Below are 22,085 nucleotides of genomic sequence, written 5' to 3' on the forward strand. Positions count from 1 at the left end.
ATAACAAACCAATATTATACATGACGTAGAATACGTATTTATTATTAAAGTTTATAACAAACCTTAATATTAATACATGACGTAGAATACGTATTTATTATTATTAAAGTTTATAAAACCTTAATATTATACATGATGTAGATACGTATTTATTATTAAAGTTTATAAAACCTTAATATTATACATGATGTAGGATACGTATTTATTATTAAAGTTTATAAAACCTTAATATTATACATGATGTAGAATACGTATTTATTATTGAAGTTTATAAAACCTTAATATTATACATGATGTAGGATACGTATTTATTATTAAAGTTTATAAAACCTTAATATTATACATGATGTAGGATACGTATTTATTATTAAAGTTTATAAAACCTTAATATTATACATGATGTAGGATACGTATTTATTATTAAAGTTTATAAAACCTTAATATTATACATGATGTAGAATACGTATTTATTATTAAAGTTTATAAAACCTTAATATTATACATGATGTAGAATACGTATTTATTATTAAAGTTTATAAAACCTTAATATTATACATGATGTATAATACGTATTTATTATTAAAGTTTATAAAACCTTATACATGATGTAGGATACGTATTTATTATTAAAGTTTATAAAACCTTAATATTATACATGATGTAGAATACGTATTTATTATTAAAGTTTTTTATCATTTATGTTTTCGTTATTGATAATGAGATCTTCGTTACAGTTTTCAAATCTGTAAATATATCTTAATTATGAACAAACCAATGTTCCCTGGTACAAATCTAAATTATATTTGGTATTTTTAACAAAAAAGTCACCGTATGTAACACGTAGACGAAACCGCCATGTTGGAGAGACTATTGTTCCACAACTTTCCTTCTATAATTGCTAGCTATGGGGAGGAGGAGGTGCCAATTAAAAGAATCACCGCCTTCACTGTTAATGTTATTTAAGTATCATGAGTGACTGCTGCTTTTACATCATTACCACAATCAAGGTTCCACTCCATAAAATAACCATAATGCTACAGTTGGCTTGGTCAGTCGTTTATTTGGTAGATAGAGGTTCGCAACTCAAAATGTTTATTTTTTTTATAAGCATTTTCGTTACAAAATCCTAGTTTATACATAAGACGTCCTCCGTACCAACCACAGGGTAAATTTCTAAAAATAAGGGACAAAAAACCATTCCAGTGTAGGTAAACGTATGCAAGGATAACAACTTGAAAATGTAATTTATTATGGAGATGACTTTACTGAATATTAATATTTTAATTTTCCTGTTTAATATTTAAAAAAAGGTTCACGTGGTTACGTTTTTTGTTACTTATAATATTGTATATATATATATACATACCATGTGAAAGTTACCTGGTCCGAAACTTTCATCAAACCAACTTATACTTTTCCCTCCAACGAAGAACTTAACAATTCTTTATTTATTTTACTTTAGTTAAGGGTAGAGCGTGATTTACGGTTACCCCGCTAGGCTGCGTATCGAAGAATCCGAGGTTCGAGACAATATAATGCTGAAGATGCTTCACACTTTTTTCATGTGGACTAGTTGTGAAGGTGACGGTCAATCTCAGTGTTCGGTTCAAAAGGTCGGTGAAGGATTTTATAATCCCATTATCCAGGTCAAAGAGTCAATGAAATACCATGTAATCCCATCATTCAGTTCAAAACGTCAGTGAAAGACCATGTAATCCCATTATTCAGTTTAAAGGAATAGTGAAATACCTTATATTCCCATTATCCAGATCAAAGAGTCAATAAAAGACCTTATAATTCCATTATCTAGTTCAAAGAGTCAGTGAAAGATCTCATAATCCCATTATCCAGAAGAAAGAGTCAGTGAAATGCCTTGTAATTCCATTATTCAGTTAAAAGAATTAGCGAAAGACCCTGTAATCCTATTATCCAGTTCGAAGAGCCATTGAAAAACCTTTAGGTGACAGATGCTGTTTCCTGGCTCTCTACTCTCAGGAATGACCATATCTGAATCCTGAAGACTTCTGAACTGAATTTTTACCCGACGATCGCAAAGGTTTTTTTTCAGTACGTAATTTCCAATTCTAATTTGTATTAAAACAAATATGGAGAATACATTTATTATTTTCTCAACGTATATATGTTGTTGTTTTTTTTTTAGATTTCAAAAGCCCAGCCTTGGCAGCTTCCTTGATTGGAAAATTTTGTTCGGCTGCAGGGTTTATGGTAATATACCAACAGGCGGCTGAGCTTTACCCAACTGCCGTGAGATCTATTGGAATAGCAATTGGGTCTACAGTCTCTGCTATAGCTATCATTTGCATGCCTTACATAGTCTATTTAGTAAGTTCTAAATTTACTTATTAATAGTTATATTACAATAATAATGCTCAGTTTTTGTCTGTCCTGAAATTGCGTGCGCATCTTACTATCTAAATGCGAATGTTTACGTTCTCTATTTCAACGAATCCAAACAAAAGACGGATCTAAAATAATGTAGTAGACCTTTTGTACAACATATATTATAAAAACTTATGAAAGTTTTAAAAATGTTTAATGTTATGTAATAGAAAAAAATCATTAGGTTATTTATCGATTGTATTAAATACGGTAAAGTTTAGCCCTAACTAAACGCAAGCAAAAAAAAAAAAGAGTACATACGTTATGGTGTTATCTTTTTATCAATTACAAGCCGTACTTAATAAACGCTTAACTAATGTTAGGCCTAAGCCAAGCAAACTTATAGATTTTGATTTCTGCAATTAGAATTATTTTGTATTATTCTAGAAATCCTATATTTAAAGAAGTGTTGTTGCATTAAAGACACAAGTTATCAAATTTAGTTGTATAAAGTGTAATAATTTAATTATTTTGTGTAAACAGAGATTGTTTCTTTTCTATTATAAAGGGTTCTTACAATAAATACATACCATTTCTCTTCATCGGTGGAATGTGTTTGGTAGCAGGACTATTAGCTCCCCTGGTGCCAGAAACGTTAAATGAAAGTTTGCCTCAAACAATTGAAGATTCCGAAGCGTTCGGATTGAAACAGAAAATGTTTTATTTAGCCAGGTAATTACAAGTTGCAATTATATAAAACAATTTCAAACACTAAATATTAAAAGTTTAATATTGTGCCGCAGAATATTTATTTTTCCGAGTCAAATTCTTAAATATGAAATTAAAACATCAATAGTTTTTCCATACATTTTCATCCCCTGGCGACAGTTATCTGAAAAAAATGTAAAGGCAACGTTATAATATTTGAGGGAATAACTTGAATGATTTGGGAATATTCTAGCTAACGTGATGATTTTGTTTCTTTTTTGCTGTCAAACGCGAAGCTACATGATAGGTATCTGTTCTCTGTCCATTGCGAATTGTGGATACTCCTACGCTAGGTTTATAACGCTAAAAATGGGTTTCTATACCCGTGGTAGCCGCACCACAAATATTCCGAAGTGTACCTTTGCACCTAACAACAAACAAGCAAAACAGACTTGCCGCTGAGGCATCAGGGAAGAGGCTAGCATAATGAACAGTGAAAGCAATTACTAACAGTTACATCCGACGAAAGTAAGGTACCAACCTAGACAATAATTTAAAATATATCTACTAAATAATGTAGTTAGTTTAAATTCTGTTCTAACTTTTAAAGTGTCAAGAAATCAAGGTATAAAAGGATTAGAATGAATTGATACATTAATTAGTCTAACTCGACGTTATCGTATTTTTGGCCATAATCCCAATAATGTCTTGCATGATTCTGGCAGCTTAGGACATTAAGTTTAACCCTCAATCCACGTAGTTAACTGTGAATCCAAAGTAATCCTTGTAATAATAAAATTATATAATAAAATTCTAATCGTAATGCGAGGGTCGTGGGCTCGAATCCCTGTCACACCAAACACGCTCGCCCTTTCAGCCGTGGGGGCGTTATAATGTTTCGGTCAATGCCACTATTCGTTGGTAAAAGAGTAGCCCAAGAGTTGGCGGTGGGTGGTGATGTCTAGCTACCTTCCCTCTAGTTTTACACTGCAAATTTAAGGACGGCTAGCACAGGTAGCCCTAGTGTAGTTTTGCGCGAAATTCAAAACAAACCAAGCCAATTATAAAATAAGATAAATATATATATATATATATTAACCAATTCTATCAATGTGATGAATTCTAAATAAATAATGGAATGTTTGTCCAGTTTTTAGTGTTAGCAAAAATGTTTGTACATCAGTTCGATTTTAATCTAACTTTATTTTTGTGAGTCGATATCGTTCGATGTTTCTCGTCATATTACTAACAACAACAATAATTACAAATATACGTTTCACTCTGCATCTCGGTGCATTAAAAGGGTTATGAACGTGACGGTCAGTTTCAAAATTAAGGAAGACTAGTGCAGATAGCTCTCGCGTATCTTTGCCCAAAATTAAACAAGCAAATAATTTAGATGTGGTAAAATGGAATGTCGCCAATAAGAGTTTAAAATCTGACCTATATTCACTAACTAGCTTTCATAAATTATTTTAGAAAATAAAATTATCTTAATACACTTTGCTTTTCATAATTCCTCAGGAAAAGAAACAACAACGAACAAGCTGTGACGACTCAAGGTGGCGAAGAATCCACGAGATAAATTACCGAATTATATGAAACAACGTGGAATTCAAGTTTCCTAGTCAACTGTAGTTAATCCTTAAATACAAGAAGTTTCCAGTACCAGGGTGTAAGAAGACATTCTACTCATGTTTTTGTATAATAAACAAAAACTACAACTGTGGCAAATACGAAGCTTCATCTATTCCAGTCGTAGAATGTTTGTTTCTGTACAACACATACACAGAAAAACAGTTGCTATGAATGAAATTGGTTTTATTTTTCTGCAAGTTAAGATACAATTGAATAGCCATATGTCACTTGTAATTCTTCAAACTATTGTGTCAAGTGCTATTTGAACAATTCAAGTTCTATCCCATTCTTTTTCTTTGTTATCCCATCTATCTTTCTGTAGGCTAAAATATTCACGCTGCTTCTACATATTGAAATGTGACACCCAAACTTTTGACATCACTGCTAGTATGTGTTACTACCTCTTTGCTTAAATTCTGCATTACGATTCTTTAAACTACATTTCAACTACTTAGAATTAAAATAAATTATTTATTAAAGAATGAGTGGGTGTAAAGAAACAAACATTAATTAAAAAAAACGTATAATATTGTTAATATCATTCCAACTGTAATCTCGACGTCGTGTCCTTTTGTTCTCACACGTCCGCGGCAGTTTGGGTCACTATCGCGATGTAGCGCGCGTTAGGGTTTCGGCTTCGACGTCACTTCACGTTGGACGTCACACCGACATACCCTACGCAAACTTCCGGACACGTTCGGCACGCACCTTCGCTCACTCTCGCAGCGATATTCATCGACCTCTAGTAGTTCACATATAATAAGCGGGAAACTAAATTTACTGTTGTTAATTTTTACTAACGTGAGGGAAGAACACCTTATAAAACAGGTATAACAGATATATTTATTTCAACAGATCTGAGTGTTAGTGTTATTTAATCAGAATATCTTAATGTATTACCTCGATTTCTTTTTTCAGTTTGGTTTGTTTCATCCTACATAGAACACAATATACCAGATCAACGCAAAATTTAGTAAATTAATATATTTTCGGAGAGACTCCTGGGCCCGTCATGACCAAATGGTTAAGACACTCGACTTGTAATCTGAGGGTTGCGGGTACAAAATCCCGTCACACCAAACATGCTCGCTATTTCAGCCGTGAGGGCGTTATAAGATGATGGTCAATCCCACTATTCGTTGGTAAAAGAGTAGCCAAAGAGTTTGCAGTCGGTGGTGATGACTAGCTACCTTCCCTCTAGTCTTACACTGCTAAATTTTGGTCGGCTAGCGCAGACAGCCCTCGTGTAGCTTTGCGCGAACTTCAAAACAAACCGAAACCAGAGACGTCTTTTATACACCAATAACTTCTTACACAAATACAGCGTCTGGTCATGTCGATTTTATGAACGATTTAACAAAAACATTAAGTTTTGCAATTAGAAGTGTAATTTAAAATAATAAATAGATGAAGAAAATGACTGACTTCACAATTTAATTTTTCTAACTATTTTTTAATAAATCGTACAATGTATCCAATTTTACCATCAGTTATTTTTATATCTTAAATGTATCAGTGTATAAACTACATATGTGTATGTTAATAAATATATTGCCAAACCTATAACAATATATTTTAACTATAATGTTATTTTAAAGAGATATATTATTTATAATATGTATATATATACCTGATACATATATATGCACTACTAGCCAAAACCTTAAGGACAATGAACATAAAGAAAAAATATGCATTTTGCGTTGTTAGACTCAGCCACTTATTTGAGTAGAGCTTCGAAAGATGAAAATAAGAAAAGGAAATTAAAAAAAAACTTTTTTAGCATTTAATAGGGAAAATGTGAACTCTATGAAATTGTCCTAAACACTAGCTGGTCAAACGTTTAAGACCATACCAAAAAGAAGTCCTAAACAGGGTAGGAAATGCCCAACAAGAGGTTTCAGTAGTTAGTCGCACGGCCGCCATTGCGAATAACGTCAAACATTTTCTTTGGCATGATCGATATAAACGTTTGCAGAAGGTTGGCTGGAATGTTATTTCAAGCGGTGAAAATGGCTTCACAAAGATCATGCACTGCTTGAAATTGACGTCCATTCTATAGACTTCCTTGCTATCAACCCCCAAACATTTTCAATGGGGTTCAGTTCGGGCGAACACGCTGGATGGTCCAAAAGAATCACGTTATTTGCCATGAAAAAGTCCTTTGTTCTGCGGGAATTGGGGATTGCAGTGTTGTCCTACTGAAAGATCCAGTCATTTCCACACAAGCGAGGGCCTTCAGTCAATAAGAATGCTCTCTTCAACATGACAATGTAGCCAGCTGCTGTTTGACGCCCCTGTATAACCTAAAGCTTCATTGTTCCATGAAAGGAGAAAGGACCCCACATCATGTTGGAACCTCCTCCAATGTGTCGTGTAGAAAATGTCTCCGGTGGGATATCCTTATCGTGCCAGTAACGTTGGAAGCCATCTGGACCATCTAGGTTAATTTTTTTCTCGTCAGAGAACCAAACCTTCTTCCACTTTTCTACGTCCTATGTTTGGTGCTTCTCAGCGAAGTTTAGCCGAGATGTTTGGAAGGAGGCATGGCCTTTGACGACGTTTACGGTTTTTGAAGCATTTTTCTTGCAGGTGCCGTCTTATTGTTCTTGAGCTGCATTCTGCGTCAGTAAGGGCCTTAATCTGGTTCGATGATCTGCTGGTGTCTTGCCGGACAATTTGTCGAATTCTCCTGCTCACACCCGGCGAAATTTTCTTGGGCCGACCATTTGAAGTTCTCGTTCCGTATCCTTTATGGTCTTTTAAGACACTTACAACAGCAGTTTTACTACGTCCAATTTCACCAGCGTTGAGAGAGACCTTGCTTTTGCAGCTCGGCAATTCTGCCACGTTCAAATTCTTTCCACTTTATAGCGTTATGCTATGAAATTAGCATAAATACTAGTTGGTCAAAAGTTTAAGACCATACTGAAACGAAGCGTTAATCGGTAAACACGTTACGAAATTTAGTCATTTGTGTTCAAGCTTTAGCTTTGTCAACATTTATCCTATTAAATGCTAAAAAAGGTTTGTTTTTTTCCCTCTTCTTATTTTCATCTTTCGAAGCTTTACTCAAATAAGTGGTTGAGTCTAACAACGCAAATTTTCATTTTTTTTTCCTTTATGTTTATTGGCCTTAAGATTTTGGCTAGCAAGTATGTATATGCATGAAACTTAGTACTTACTGAGATTTTGGTTGTTACGTTTGTATTAATTTACATTATAATACAGGGTTGATACATTTATCTATATAATATATATATATATATACATATGTAATACAATGTAAAACAATCTTCAGGGGATACTTACATTATTCAACAAGCTTCAGAACATACTTACATTATTCAACAAGCTTCAGAACATATTTACATCAGTCAACAAGCTTCAAGACATACTTACATCATTCAACAAGCTTCAGGACATACATCATTCAACAAGCTTCAGGACATACTTACTTCATTCAACAAGCTTCAGGACATACTTACTTCATTCAACAAGCTTCAGGACATACTTATATCATCCAACAACCTTCAGGACATACTTACATTATTCAACAAGCTTCAGAACATACTTACATTATTCAACAAGCTTCAGAACATACTTACATTATTCAACAAGCTTCAGAACATATTTACATCAGTCAACAAGCTTCAAGACATACTTACATCATTCAACAAGCTTCAGGACATACTTACTTCATTCAACAAGCTTCAGGACATACTTACTTCATTCAACAAGCTTCAGGACATACTTATATCATCCAACAACCTTCAGGACATACTTACATCATTCTACAAGCTTCAGGATATACTTACATCATCCAACAAGCTTCAAGACATACTTACATCATTCAAAAAGCTTCAGGACACACTTACATCATTCAAAAAGCTTCAGGACATACTTATATCTTTCAACAAGCTTCAGGACATACTAACATTATTCAACAAGCTTTAGGACATACTTACATCATACAACAAGCTTCAGGACATACTTACATCATCCAACAAGCTTCAAGACATACTAACATTATTCAACAAGCTTCAGGACATACTTACATCATACAACAAGCTTCAGGACATATTTACATTATTCAACAAGCTTCAGGACATACTAACGTTATTCAACAAGCTTCGGGACATATTTACATTATTCAACAAGCTTCAGGACATACTAACATTATTCAACAAGCTACAGGACATACTTACATACTTACATCATTTAACAAGCTTCAGGACATACTTACATCATTCAAAAAGCTTCAGGACACAGTTACATCATTCAAAAAGCTTCAGGACATACTTACATCATACAACAAGCTTCAGGACATACTTACATCATTTAACAAGCTTCAGGACATACTTACATCATTCAAAAAGCTTCATGACACACTTACATCATTCAAAAAGCTTCAGGACATACTTATATCTTTCAACAAGCTTCAGGACATACTAACATTATTCAACAAGCTTTAGGACATACTTACATCATACAACAAGCTTCAGGACATACTTACATCATACAACAAGCTTCAGAACATACTTACATCATTCAACAAGCTTCAGAGCATACTTACATCATTCAACAAGCTTCAGGACGTACATCATTCAACAAGCTTCAGGACATTCTTACATCATACAACAAACAGTACAAGAAAAAAAAAGACGAAACGATGACATTTTGAAAGTTTGTAAAGACGTTGTGATAAGTTTACGTAACGTTTGTGTGCTCTTTCTTATGTTTCATAGACTGTAACGTTTTATTAATCAACGCTAAAATCCGATGTTTGATTCCTCACTTTTCATACAGCAAACAGTGGAACGTGGCTTTGCTTATTAGAAACAAAAACAAACGTAATATTTTTTTGATATCGGGCATAGAAACATTTTTAAAGGTGGAATTTTCTTTGCTTTTGAATTTCCACGAAGACCCATAAAAGAGGCTAACTGCACCCAAGCGTTCCCAGTTTTGAACTGATGGGCTAATCGAGAACACATGCTGCCATCTATTGGGCTACTCTTGTCTAACTGAATAATTTGATTCACTTTTACAGAGTACGTGTAGACTGTTCACTAATTATGTAATCGCGGCTGTACAGTCTGGGAGTACAAACGACTGGGCTACGCTCTGCATTTTTTGAATGAAACTATGTTAATAGGATTTCTAGTATGTTTTTCTATTAGTAAGAACTACGTAACATTTTATTCATTTCCATCTCTGTCACGAATTGTTGGTCTCGTTGCTACAGTCGAGATTCTCAAGGGCAGTAGTTTCCAAGCCAGTCAATACGACTCATCCCTCAACATGACACGATTCTGATGCCATGTTAGGAACGTGATCTGGTAACAAATTATCTTGCGCAATTATTTGACATTTGCTCTATTTCAGTTTCAATTAGAAAATAGTCACTTTTAAACATCTTGCTAATTCATAAAGAATAAAAAGGAAAATGAGTTTAACTTGGAAGTTTGCCAAAATATTTCCGAATCAAACATTTTGCCCAAAAGGCAGCCATAGTTGCCAGATATCCTATATTTTTATCGTGCCTTACTTTAGATAATTAAACATTTTTGTTTGTTTCCATTTTGTTCTTTTATAAGGTTTCATCCACAAGTTAAAATAGTCGCAATATTCCAAGATTCCTTTTTTATCATACTAACTGTGTCACTGTGTATATTCCCTTAGCAGTAAGCTCCAAGGCTAATAACTAAGCTGCGGATTTGGTTCCCTGACAGGCACAGGATTGTGTAAGTTTGTGACAGAATAAACAAACTCTTTATTCATAGATACTTTACAAATATGCAGATGGTTACCGTTAAAATATCAACAACGTTTTCGTTGGTGTCTTCGAGGAACCGGGGAAAAAATTTTAAAGACCCATAAAACTATGAAGAAACTGTAGAGTCGTGCATAATTGTTGAATTGATAAAGCTGAAGGGATATAGATAGTTCAACTACATCCCTGATGAACTAGAGGGAATACAGATAGTTCAACAACGCCCTCTTGGGTTACTGTTGTAGCCCCCAAGGCCAAAAAAGGTGAGGCGAAACAGTTTCGTGAACCAGGAATCTATGGATTACAGCTCAAGCAAGCTAACCACTAGGCCACAGCCAGCCAGACTTTCAGGTCTATCTACTTCGGCAACGTACAGACATGTAAAGAACTCTAGGCTTCTGTGATGTTGCCCAGGGCTTACATTTTTTATTACAGATAAAAAAATAATTAATACTCCTTATGAAAATTTTTTTATTACTACATATATTCCTCCTTCCTTTAAATTATTTCACAATCCTATTTAGAAGAGAACTTTTTTATAATTTTTACCAATTCTTTTACTTTTTTCTCCAAGAAGCAGTTATTTAGATTTTATCATTAATCTACGTAAATTTCGTTTACCTAACTTCTTTTGTTACCATAGTTATGATTTTATTAACAATACTATATTATCTTATTACTGTTGTTCTTGCTTGATGCGGCTGGAGAAAAATCTCGTACAAACATAAATTATCTGTTTCAAACGTCAATATGAGACCCATCACCGTCCCACTAAACATGCTACTCCTTTTAGCTGTGGAGCGTTATAATGTAACGTTCAACCTCACTATTCGTTGGTAAAGAGTAGCCCAAGAACTGGCGGTGGGTGGTGGTACCAGCGGGGAACTCTTGTTGTAACTCAGCACTTTGAACACTGAGGTTTTATATAAGGGGCGATCAAGTGAAACTGCGTACACAAACAAGAGTGTAACAAGTGCTGGCTATAGAAACCAGCTTCTTTTTGTTCTGTTATTTTAACATTAGGGATATTTTAGCTTAGAACTAAAGTCCTGATACAAACAAATTCTACATGTTAATTTTTTCTCAACATATTAATCGTGTTGTATCTGAAACAACTCATACATTTACTTCAACGAAACTAGAGAAAAATTCATATTTATTTGGATATATTCAGGTTTTCTATAAAATTTTACATTTGATATGAAAGGTCTTAAAATTGTGTCATTCAACAATGGTCACTCCTACAATTATACTTGATTAACCTTTCTTACAACTTCTTCCCTAGGGCACAGTTTGTACTCAGGTTGGGAAGTGACACAGAAATTTGTACAAATTAGCATGCTGTTACAAGTTTACTACTATTGAATACATAACATAATGTTAGTTGACAATGATAACATAAAACGCTGGTCTGGCTTAACGGTGGAACACCACTATTGTTAATACTCCAATCAGGTTTTCTTAGTAAGTGTAAAATTTTCAGTCGGTACTTTGTGGGAAACTGAAGCTGGTCAGCTGAGTTTTGTAAGACTTACATTAGTGTAATTTAGTATTTTATTTCATATATATATATATCTTCACTTATGTTTACTTCCTTCTCTTTGCTGTTCTCGTTTAGTTTTTCTTTGCAAAATAACAGTTACATACCTTTCAAAAAAGCAATCAATCTTCGGCAGCATGACATTATGTATGTGGTGCCAAACAGTGTCAAGATGGAGTTATGATACGTCCCATTCTAAAGTGTTTCCATTTTAACTGTTTTGTCATGTAGAAAGAAAAAACATTTAATATTACCATATTCAGCTCTATGAATACATGTCAAATTAGGTATTATTCTACTGCTATCCTCAGATAATATCTAAGTTAAGCCACATTGATGCTGAGTAAACTAGTTATGTTTATAATCATCTTAATCTGAGGTACTGACGTGAGGGGCCCAGCATGGTCAGGTGGGTTATGGCATTCGACTCGTAATCTGAGGGTCGCAGATTCGAATCCCCATCACGTCAAACATGCTCGCCTTTTCAGCCGTGGGGTCGTTATAACGTGACGGTGAATCCCACTATTCGTTGGAGTAGCCCAAGAGTTGGCGGTGGTTGGTGATGACTAACTGCCTTCTCTCTAGCCTTACACTGCTAAATTAGGGACGACTAGCGCAGATAGCCCTCGTGTAGCTTTGCGCGAAATTCAAAACAAACCAAACCAAGGTAAAATAGCAGATTGATACCATCATGTTTCGTGGACACACGTACCATTACACATCATATTGTGACGACTTGGTATGGTGTTTAAAGTAGTTTGTTTCTTACTTAAAACCCACAGAACGTTTAGAAAGCTGAAGAAACTCCATTCTAATGTACTTTTCCAACTGCTACAGTGGGACTCATTTCAAAGCCATTCGAATCATTAAGCTGCTAAATATACCTTTCGTTCTATTATGACAGGATGTTGTCCTTTGGTGGAACCATTGCTAAGAGCAAGGTAAAGAAAATGAGGTCATCTGGTAACAGTTACGGTTTATATCTTGCCAGTGAGAGCCATAAACTGAGGAAGAAAATAACCAATGATGGTATCGAAATTAAAATTAAAAAACTGAAGTCTACAGAAGTTCCTGGCAGCCATTACTAACTGTATAAAGATGCGGCACTTGTAAATAATATATTCATAGCTCCTGCATCATTCTGCATGTCCTGTTATTTTTTCTTATTTTCTGTTTATTGCATTTATCTCAGTTGTAACGTTTGGGTTTAAAATTTTAAAACATGTAAAATATATTATAAATTTATGTTATAGTATTTTGGCTCACAATGGTGTTCTGCTAGAGTTAGTTAACCTATGACAACTTTACAGTTTGATTTTATTTTTATCTTTTACTGAAATATTTTCATTTTATTGTGTGCTGCAGGATTTTTAATATGTGGTTCAATAGCATATGTTGAATAGCTTTGTGATCTATTGTTCAAATGTTTGTTTGTTTTGTCATTATAAATCGTGTCTAATTTTGATTGTAAGATTGTATATTTTGTTATGGCATTTGAAGTACTTAAGTTAATTTTGTTTTCCAATACCAACTTTAGTTATCCCGGAATTATGTATTTAGAAGTAACTAATAGTATGTTTACCTTGTATTGTGTTCAGTTGTATTAGGAATTGTACATTTTTTCAGTGTTTGTTGTATTTGGCTTGGTCAGAAGGTTACACTTGTCTGACTCTGAATCTAAGTGTCTATGGTTTGCATTCAGTTGTACAGAATTACACTTTTCATTATGGAGACGTAGTACATTACTAGAGTGAAAAGAAAAACCTACTATTTGACTAACAGTATCCTCAATGTTGGCAGAGGGTGCTGTTGGCTAGCTGCTATCTCTCTAACGTTATCAGTTCAAAATTAGAGATGGCGAACAAACAAGTAATTTTTGTCTTTTTTTTAAAATATATATTACGTCTATATATCTTCGTTCCAGATGGTCTAACAGTAACTCTAAGGATTTATAATGCTAAAATTCTGTTTTCGATACTCGCGGTAGAAAGAACAGATATGTTAAGTTTGTGCTAAACAACAAAACATCGATATATTAATTTTTTTTTATTCATTGGGTAACAGAACGATTTACTAGATTTATACATTTGAATGGTTGTGAGTTCGAGGCTGGTTAGTGTAATGCATTTGTGTCCTCGAGAAAAACACTTTACCCCAATTGTTTCAGTCTACCCAAACGTACGATGAATCAGTTGTTAGCTGGGGCTAACCTGTGATGAGCTGACGTGGCATCCAGGAGGTATAAATTATCACTATTCTCATCTGTTTGTGCCAACTAAGTTAGAGTTCAGTATTTTATGCCACCTTGGCATTGGAAGGATTTAACTTCCGTTTTTCACGCTTTGGTCAAAATCAAACAAAAATATAATTAATCAATGACAAGTTTAAACATTTACTGTGTGAAAAGAAAATATAAGACAGGTACAACATTTTACATCACTGTTATAATTATCTTCAAGTTTTAATGGTAAAGTTTTAGTATTTAAATCAACAATATATATTAATGTATGTAAAATTTAGAATTGTTAGGGATTACTTATGCATGCATGTATCCCTCTGCGTAAGTTGACAAATTATTTTTCCCCGTCGGACAGCGGTAAGTCAATGAATTTACAACGCTAAAATCAAGTATTAGATCTTCCTCGGTGAACATAGTAGATAGCTCGATGTCACTTTGCTATAATAAATATAAACAAATTGTTGAATTATTTATTTGTGGCTGAAAAGAAAAGTAAACAAAAACTGATGAATATGAAATGTGGGAATGTCTGAAGAAATAACGATTAAAGGGAATTGTTTGATTTTATTAATAAGGCTTTTCTGGGTTTATACCTGTTAATATCAGGTTCATATTTTATTGTGGTGACATTCTGTACAGAATAACTGTGATTGTTTTTGTTCACATGTCCATGTACTTGGGAAGAATGTTTTGTTTGTTTTTTGTGCTCTTTAATCCTGCTGTTCAAGTTACGTTTTCTCTCTCCCCTATGTAAAATGATACACACTATTTTGTAAACGCATGCTGGTGGAAGGGGGCTCGTTATATAATTTTCTTAACCCGAGGGGGATCGAACCATTGATTTTCGCGGGGGACAAGTGAAAATGAATGTAGTCGTTATGTTAAGATTAAATTTAGCCAATTTCTGGTAGAGGTATGGAATTGTTTTTTATATGTAAAATACTGTAGATGATTAGGTTTCCTTTGTCTTGTAGAGTGTTTTTGACTTTCATTTATTTGTTAATCTAGTTTCGTCTGTATTTTGTAAGTTTGCTATTAGTTTGTGTAATTACTGTAATAGGAAATTTGAAATTAGAAGTTAAACTCTTAATTCACTGTATTCAAATTCTAACTTTATGTGTTCTGTGTTGAATATAGCATATGGTAAATTTAGGAGTGACTGTTGCTCAGTTACCAATTTCTAATCCTTTCTATTGTTTGTAAAAAAGTGTCTTTAACGTTTACGTCCTGTTTCAGCAATGTCATCTAACCAATTATCGAAACGTCGCACCTAATTTTAAAATATTCTTTCTCACTGTAAAAGCTGTAACTTTTCATAAAATAACACTTATAATCAGTAAAGAACCTCAAGACGAAGTAGAAATATTACGTATCATAACTTTCAATCTCGTAGCTTGTCAAATTCTCACAACTAGTTCCAACTGCCACTAACGATTTAAAATTTTCAAAAGTTGAACTTACGATTCCTATACCTTATAAAACAAACCCTGAAGAGGTATAATTAACAACCCAGTGATCTTCCGGTTTAAAATCTCACGCTCTGTAGTGTTAGTGTAGCACTTGTAATAAGATGAAACGCCTGCTTTGTTAACATATCTGAGCCATGTCCTATGTCTTTGAGCGGTTGCTCTGAGGATTTCATGTTCGAAGTGCTCCACATATACAGTAACGAAAACTGGCGAAAGAGCTCATTCAAGCCTCTTCTTTTCAACTAATATATTTTTCTTCATGTTAACAAATAGTTGTACTGACACAAAATGTGAGATATATTGTAGTGATAGAGACGTAAATCTGAGTTACACTCGGGAGGGGAAAGGTGTGTGGATAGTTTCTCCCCCTCATACTGATGAGGGTCCATTTTGAATTTTCAGTGTCTTGAACAGGTATACTTGAGTATGGAGGCTACGCTACTGGTGGAGATTGTCAGTCGGTACAATCTATGATATATGTAGTTGTTGAACGTACATAATGTAAAGTTCCTAAGGTTATACTGCGCCAAATTACGTTTTTGATTTTTCCTTTAATAAAACAACAACAAATGAAAGTTAATAACAACTAAAAAGGTAACTATAAAAGAAGAGTTGAATGAGGTTGTGAAATCAGAGGGCATCAGAAAGGCTTATGACCTGTAAAAACTAAAACCACTGTCCTTCTGGGTATTCGTAACGTTAACAACACATTGTCTTATATCGAGATGACCACCAGTTTGCGACTACAGTAGAAATTAAACGGCTAGTAAATTACTGCAGGCTTAACGTGAAAACGATTGTTGAGATGCTCGTGACCTCAAGTGCCTGCTTTGTCCTGCTTGAAGACTTAAAACTCGAAGGACTGCACAACCTTATACACTTGACCCTTGACCAGTATGTAAACAGCAGTTTCTAGTTCTCTTAGTAAAAGTAGATTCCACGATTACAAATTAACTTACATAAGATATGAACAACAATGGAATATCAGAAAACTACAGAATTAGAAAAGACGTAGATAAATTAAGAACTAAATTAGAGACGGTGACGTCCGGATTTATGTGTATTATTACAACATTTGTAAGTATTGTCCCAGACAGATTTGTTTATATTAACAATGGAGTTGATAACCGTGGATATAATAATTCACCAAGGCTATTTTTTTAACACACTGATTGTTCATCAAATAAACTGCGGTTGCTTATCAATAAAAACTACTCTTAACATCAGAAATAAAAATAATGCACGATATGGTGATGGTTTTAAAGTTTTGTATAATGTGGGCTGTGAGGAAGATCTTGCTGTTTTACAGAAGAATGTGGGTTATTTGAGGAATTGGGTGAATAAATGGGAGGCGAGTTAATTATAACAAATGTAAAGCAAATTCGATATCTTAATTTGATATAATAATTCTAATGGGAATAGCATTAGAAAAATTATCTTATGACTCTAGCTATGTATTCTATTGAGCTATCCTAATGATGAATTGCAGTGAATTTCGCTCTCACGGACGAGAACTCTTTGTTTTCTTATTGTGCTGTTTTACTAACAATAGCTCATCTTAACAAGTTTTTGGATAATACTTTGCTGTATATTGATATGAAAAAAAATATTTGTTATTGAAACTTCAACCGTGGTGTAATGAATACTTATCAAAAATAATTGTTTGTATTAACTAGAACTTTATAAAGAAAGGACATTCTTACTGTAAAATAAATATGCGAATATCATAGTGATAAATATAAACTGTTGGTAAAGGACCATTAGTTTGAGTGTTTCATTGTACAACTTTTACTCAGCTAAAATATGATTCATGAAAGGATAATAACAGGTTTGTCACTGTCCTTGTAGATCTAATAAAAACCTTTTGTTGCTGAGATATCACAGGAAACATGTAACTCTATTGAATCATATATTTATATATCAGTATGTGTTATATAAAAAACTGTGATTATTATTCTAACCAAAAAGTAATTTCGATAAACTAAACTAAAACCTAAATACTGAACATAATTTATAATAGAAGTTATAACAATATTTTTGTTTATTTCAGAAATGATTTTTGTTTTACAAAAAAAACAGAGATCAGAGAACAATTATTCAAGATAATTATTTTAGAAGACACAACATTTTCATTTCTTAGATAAATAGTTCTGTTGTGTAAGGACTCCGATCTATTTCCACGTATTTATCTTCTAGTAACATCTGATGCTATAGAAAAGAAAAGCATTATTTTAATGACACTTAAATACCTGTCAAACATTAAAAAACACAATAAATTATCTATTCCAGTAATATCTAACGATGTAACACATAATGACAATCTTGTTGAACAGTAACAAGATTTTTAAGAATCAGGTAAACAAATAAGAAACAATTTTTCAAAGAAGAACGTGTTTAGACTTGTCTGAACTTAATGCCACACCGAAATGGTTTTATAAGAAGAACGTGTTTAGACTTGTCTGAACTTAATGCCACACCGAAATGGTTTTATAAGAAGAACGTGTTTAGACTTGTCTGAACTTAATGCCACACCGAAATGGTTTTATGTGGAAAAGAAACCTTCTCCATCTACATAAACTACTTACCAAAGCCTGTTATTACTTTACTTATTAAAAGTGTTTTATTTTATAGAAAATATCTTTGGATAATATTATTTACACAGTTATTTCAGGTATTGTTTTCAATAATAAATAGTTTCACAGAAATTGAATACATTCGTGTTTTTCTCATAAGAAAGCCACATTGGGCTATCTGCTTAGTCTACGGAGGGGAATCGCTCTCTTGGTCTTAGTGTTGTAAATCCGTAGACTTACCGCTGTACTAGCGAGAGGTTACATTAGTCGAAAGAGAACCTTTCTCAGTCTAAAGTTAATAGACAGAACATTTTGCATTATTTTAAGTTGTTACTTTCTGGTAAATTTAATATATTTCTCTGTAAAAATTTCTGGACGATTACATTTATTACAACACAGTAATAAATGTTATTGAGAAATGAAGTTGAGAAACGAAGCAACGACTCTAACATTTCATTTTTATCTAAATCTTGCCAAACATTAGTGATAAAGAAAACCTACCCTATGAATAGTGCTCTGCATGGCCAGGTGGTTAAGGCACTCGACTCGTAATCTGAGGGTCGCGGGTTCAACTCCCCGTCAAACCAAACAATCTCGCCTTTTCAGCCGTGGGGCGTTATAATGTTATGATCAATCCCACTATTCGTTACTAAAAGAGTAGCCCAAAAATTGGCGGTGGGTTGTGATGACTACCTGCCTTCCCTCTAGTGTTACGTTGTTAAATTAGGGACAGCTAGCGCACATAACCCTCGAGTAGCTTTGCGCGAAATTCAAACCAAACCCTGCGAATATAATCCTAAGACGATTAAATTCCAGGTAGATATCTGATGGTGTTTCTTGTACACATAACGGTCAAAGTTATAACCTAATACTCCGGATACGCCCCCCAATACGCCCCCAGCGACACAATATTCACATATTGTGTTTTCTATAATATTTGATATACCATAAGAAGAGTATAATATTGACGTTCTAAGACTTCTAACAGTAGATCTAATCCAATCATAATGTGATATTTATCTAAGAAGTTCCGTAAAATTATATCTACCTGCTTAACAGTTTGGTATTGACTCAGTAAATATCCATAATATTATGACATTCACAGCAGTTGAAAAGTTGTGCCTATAAAACACAAAATACACTTAGAAAAAGGATTGAATCTTCTGAATGTTTGAAAATTATATTTATTTTGGTATCAATCGTTCAGAACATTGACTAAGTGTAGAATCAACATTTTAATATGTCACTTACCACCGAATTGTTACTGTAACCACAAACTTGCTAATATAGTAACCATTATAAATAATCCTGTTAGAAAAACACATAGCTACAAGAAGTCTTGATAGAAATCATTAAAAACCCTTTAACCCAAGCGTTTTCGATAAGTGGACATTTCTTCTTTAGGTTACACTCGGGCTATGGGTATTAAACCATGCTCACCTAAGGGGTCTGTGTAGTCATTGTTCCTCCTGTTCCAGTTCCCGTTCCTTGACCGTTTGTTCCACCACCACCTCCTCTGCCTCTAAATGGCCCTCCCCTCATGTTTCTACCTCTTCCTTTGCCACGACCAGCATGCATGGTAACAGTGGAGATCAAAGCTAGTACCAAAAGTAGGACGAGGACTTGTTTCATGTCAGTAGGTGGGTGCTAGTCGTTATTGTTACTTCAAGTTGGTTGTGACGGTTTATAATAATGATACACTTTGTAAAATAGAGTGGTTTATATACGTATTTTATTGTCCTTGTGTATCGTTTAATGAGTAATATTGTTTCACATTTTGTGTTTCTTGGTATTTACTTGGGAATGAATCATCTACTAGTGTAATAACAAGTCACATTGAAAACAAAGCTGAGAATTCTTTAACAAACGTGTTTTCTCTGTATTTTGGTATTTAAAGTATAATAAATTTCTTTAATGTATATTTAAACGTATATTTACAGTAGATTAAACTCTTACGATTTGACTCACTTAGTTAACAATCATTGAACAAAACCTAAGTTTGTATAGCTTTTCTACACACATACAAGATAAACAGTGGTGTGTATGCAAGCTGCCATGAGTGGACAACTATATGCCTATAAGTACAAATAATGACAGTTGTTGCTTTTGTAATAAGTACAAATACGTCATCTGTCAGGTGTACAAATAAGGATAGACGAGGTTTTGTGATAAATACAGTTATTCTCTTAACATCAAATTTTACACAACGTGATGACAAACCGTGTTTTATTCAGTTTATGAATATTCATTTCAATGTTTGAATGAAACTTTCGTTCATATTAGTTTATTAAGCAAAATACTGTTCGAAATCAGAATTGTTTTTATTCCATTCTTAATGACGTAGTCCTATATGAAAAGATAACTTTAACAGATTCCTGTCTCGTTCGAGTATTCATGTTTGATACGAAGCGCATCTCACTGATTACTATTTGTGATATTGTATCATATTAAGTTATTATTTTTATCATGCTGATCTTCACACGATTTAAGATTTACAAACATAGCATACTTTGGTTTACGAATATAAATCCATTGTCTATCTCGGTTAAAGTTATATTTGGAAGAAGGGGCCTTTTTTTTTTTTAATTTCACACAAAGCTAAACGAGGACTATCTGCGCTGGCCATCCCTTAATTAGCGGTGCAAGACAACTTTAATGTGTAAGCAGTGGTGTGGTGAAAACAATCAAGGTTCCCAGAAGAGAAATAGCAAATGCCAAACTCGTACAAATCAAAGATATTGTCGTTGAAGGCCATTCAATGTGATAGGTTGATACAGTGTTGCATGCTCTAATACGAATGTATGCTAGATACTGATGACGTAAGTGAAACTGACACCAGAAGTTGTCGAAGTGGAAAGCTGGTACTCTACAGAAGGAATCTTAAGTTTCTTAGGTTATATTTTCAACAGTAGATTAGATGTGTTGTCAGCGACTTCGAGTAAATGAAGGTTTAATTGTTCCCTTGAAACTGTAAGATACACATTGTTATAAAGTAATTAATCTAAATAAATTGGGAAGAAAGGACCACTTCAAAAAGGGTGAAATAAGCACCGAATCAAAAGCGTTAGGAAAAAAACTGTAACATATATGCGGTATTCATATGCTAATACAACTCTGTGTTTTAATACTTTAGTAGGGATAGATGAAGTATTCATATTTGAATACAGTGACATAGTGTTCACCGAAATATTTAGTAACTACTTAGTATTGTAAGAGCAAATGCCAACTTTTGTACTCATTTTACCGTTAAATCAGGTGAGTATTCTCCACCACCTTAAAAGGTTATTGTATTACATAATTATTAATCCAGTCAAGTCACTTGAGAGAACTTGAGGTGGGCTACTAAACTGTCTTCAGTGGTATACAAACACTTGATACTTTCTATTGCTAGATCTGGTCAGATCAAGACACAGTGTGAATCTGGTGAGCAGACTGTTTCTAATTCAAGAACAATTATTTTTGTTCGGAAACGGCCCGGCATGGCCAGGTGGTTAAGACACGCGACACGTGTCATCCCCGTCATACTAAAAATGCTCGCCCTTTCAGCCGTGTGGGCGTTATAATGTGACTGTCAGTTCCACTATTCGTTGGTAAAAGAGTAGCCCAAGAGGAGTTGGCGGTGGGTGGTGATGACTAGTTGCCTTCCTTCTAGTCTTACACTGCAAAATTAGGGACAGCTTTGTGCGAAATTCAAAACAAACCATACCTGTTCGGAAACAATCAACAAGAGTTCATTGGACAGTGGGACAAAAGAAGGGTATCATAATAAATGTAGAACATATGGAGTGAAACATGGTGGAGG

General features: G+C 33.9%; 1 protein-coding gene and 1 long non-coding RNA gene across 2 annotated transcripts; one reads left to right on the forward strand and one right to left on the reverse strand.

The window, feature by feature from the left end:
• Positions 1-2,139: 2,139 nt before the first annotated feature.
• Positions 2,140-4,782, forward strand: LOC143238095 (organic cation transporter 1-like). Its single transcript, XM_076478041.1, has 3 exons — positions 2,140-2,343; positions 2,909-3,072; positions 4,573-4,782. The coding sequence occupies exons 1-3, from the start codon at positions 2,224-2,226 to the stop codon at positions 4,631-4,633; spliced, it is 345 nt and encodes a 114-aa protein (XP_076334156.1). The 5' UTR covers positions 2,140-2,223; the 3' UTR covers positions 4,634-4,782.
• Positions 4,783-17,733: 12,951 nt separating this feature from the next.
• Positions 17,734-20,174, reverse strand: LOC143238258 (uncharacterized). The gene is made up of 2 exons (XR_013020475.1): positions 19,724-20,174; positions 17,734-17,918 (listed from the first exon to the last, which is right to left on the reverse strand). It is a non-coding gene; the product is annotated as an uncharacterized LOC143238258 (long non-coding RNA).
• Between the last annotated feature and the right edge of the window lie 1,911 nt (positions 20,175-22,085).

This window comes from Tachypleus tridentatus, chromosome 13 (genome assembly GCF_004210375.1).
Source record: "Tachypleus tridentatus isolate NWPU-2018 chromosome 13, ASM421037v1, whole genome shotgun sequence".
Lineage (NCBI taxonomy): Eukaryota > Metazoa > Arthropoda > Merostomata > Xiphosura > Limulidae > Tachypleus > Tachypleus tridentatus.

Bases quoted from the DNA above. Each gene is read 5' to 3' on its own strand.
- LOC143238095 (XM_076478041.1), top strand. From the start codon at position 2,224: ATGGTAATATACCAACAGGCGGCTGAGCTTTACCCAACTGCCGTGAGA. The intron at 2,344-2,908 runs GTAAGTTCTAAA...TCTATTATAAAG, and splicing joins TGCCTTACATAGTCTATTTA to GGTTCTTACAATAAATACAT. The intron at 3,073-4,572 runs GTAATTACAAGT...ATAATTCCTCAG, and splicing joins AAAATGTTTTATTTAGCCAG to GAAAAGAAACAACAACGAAC.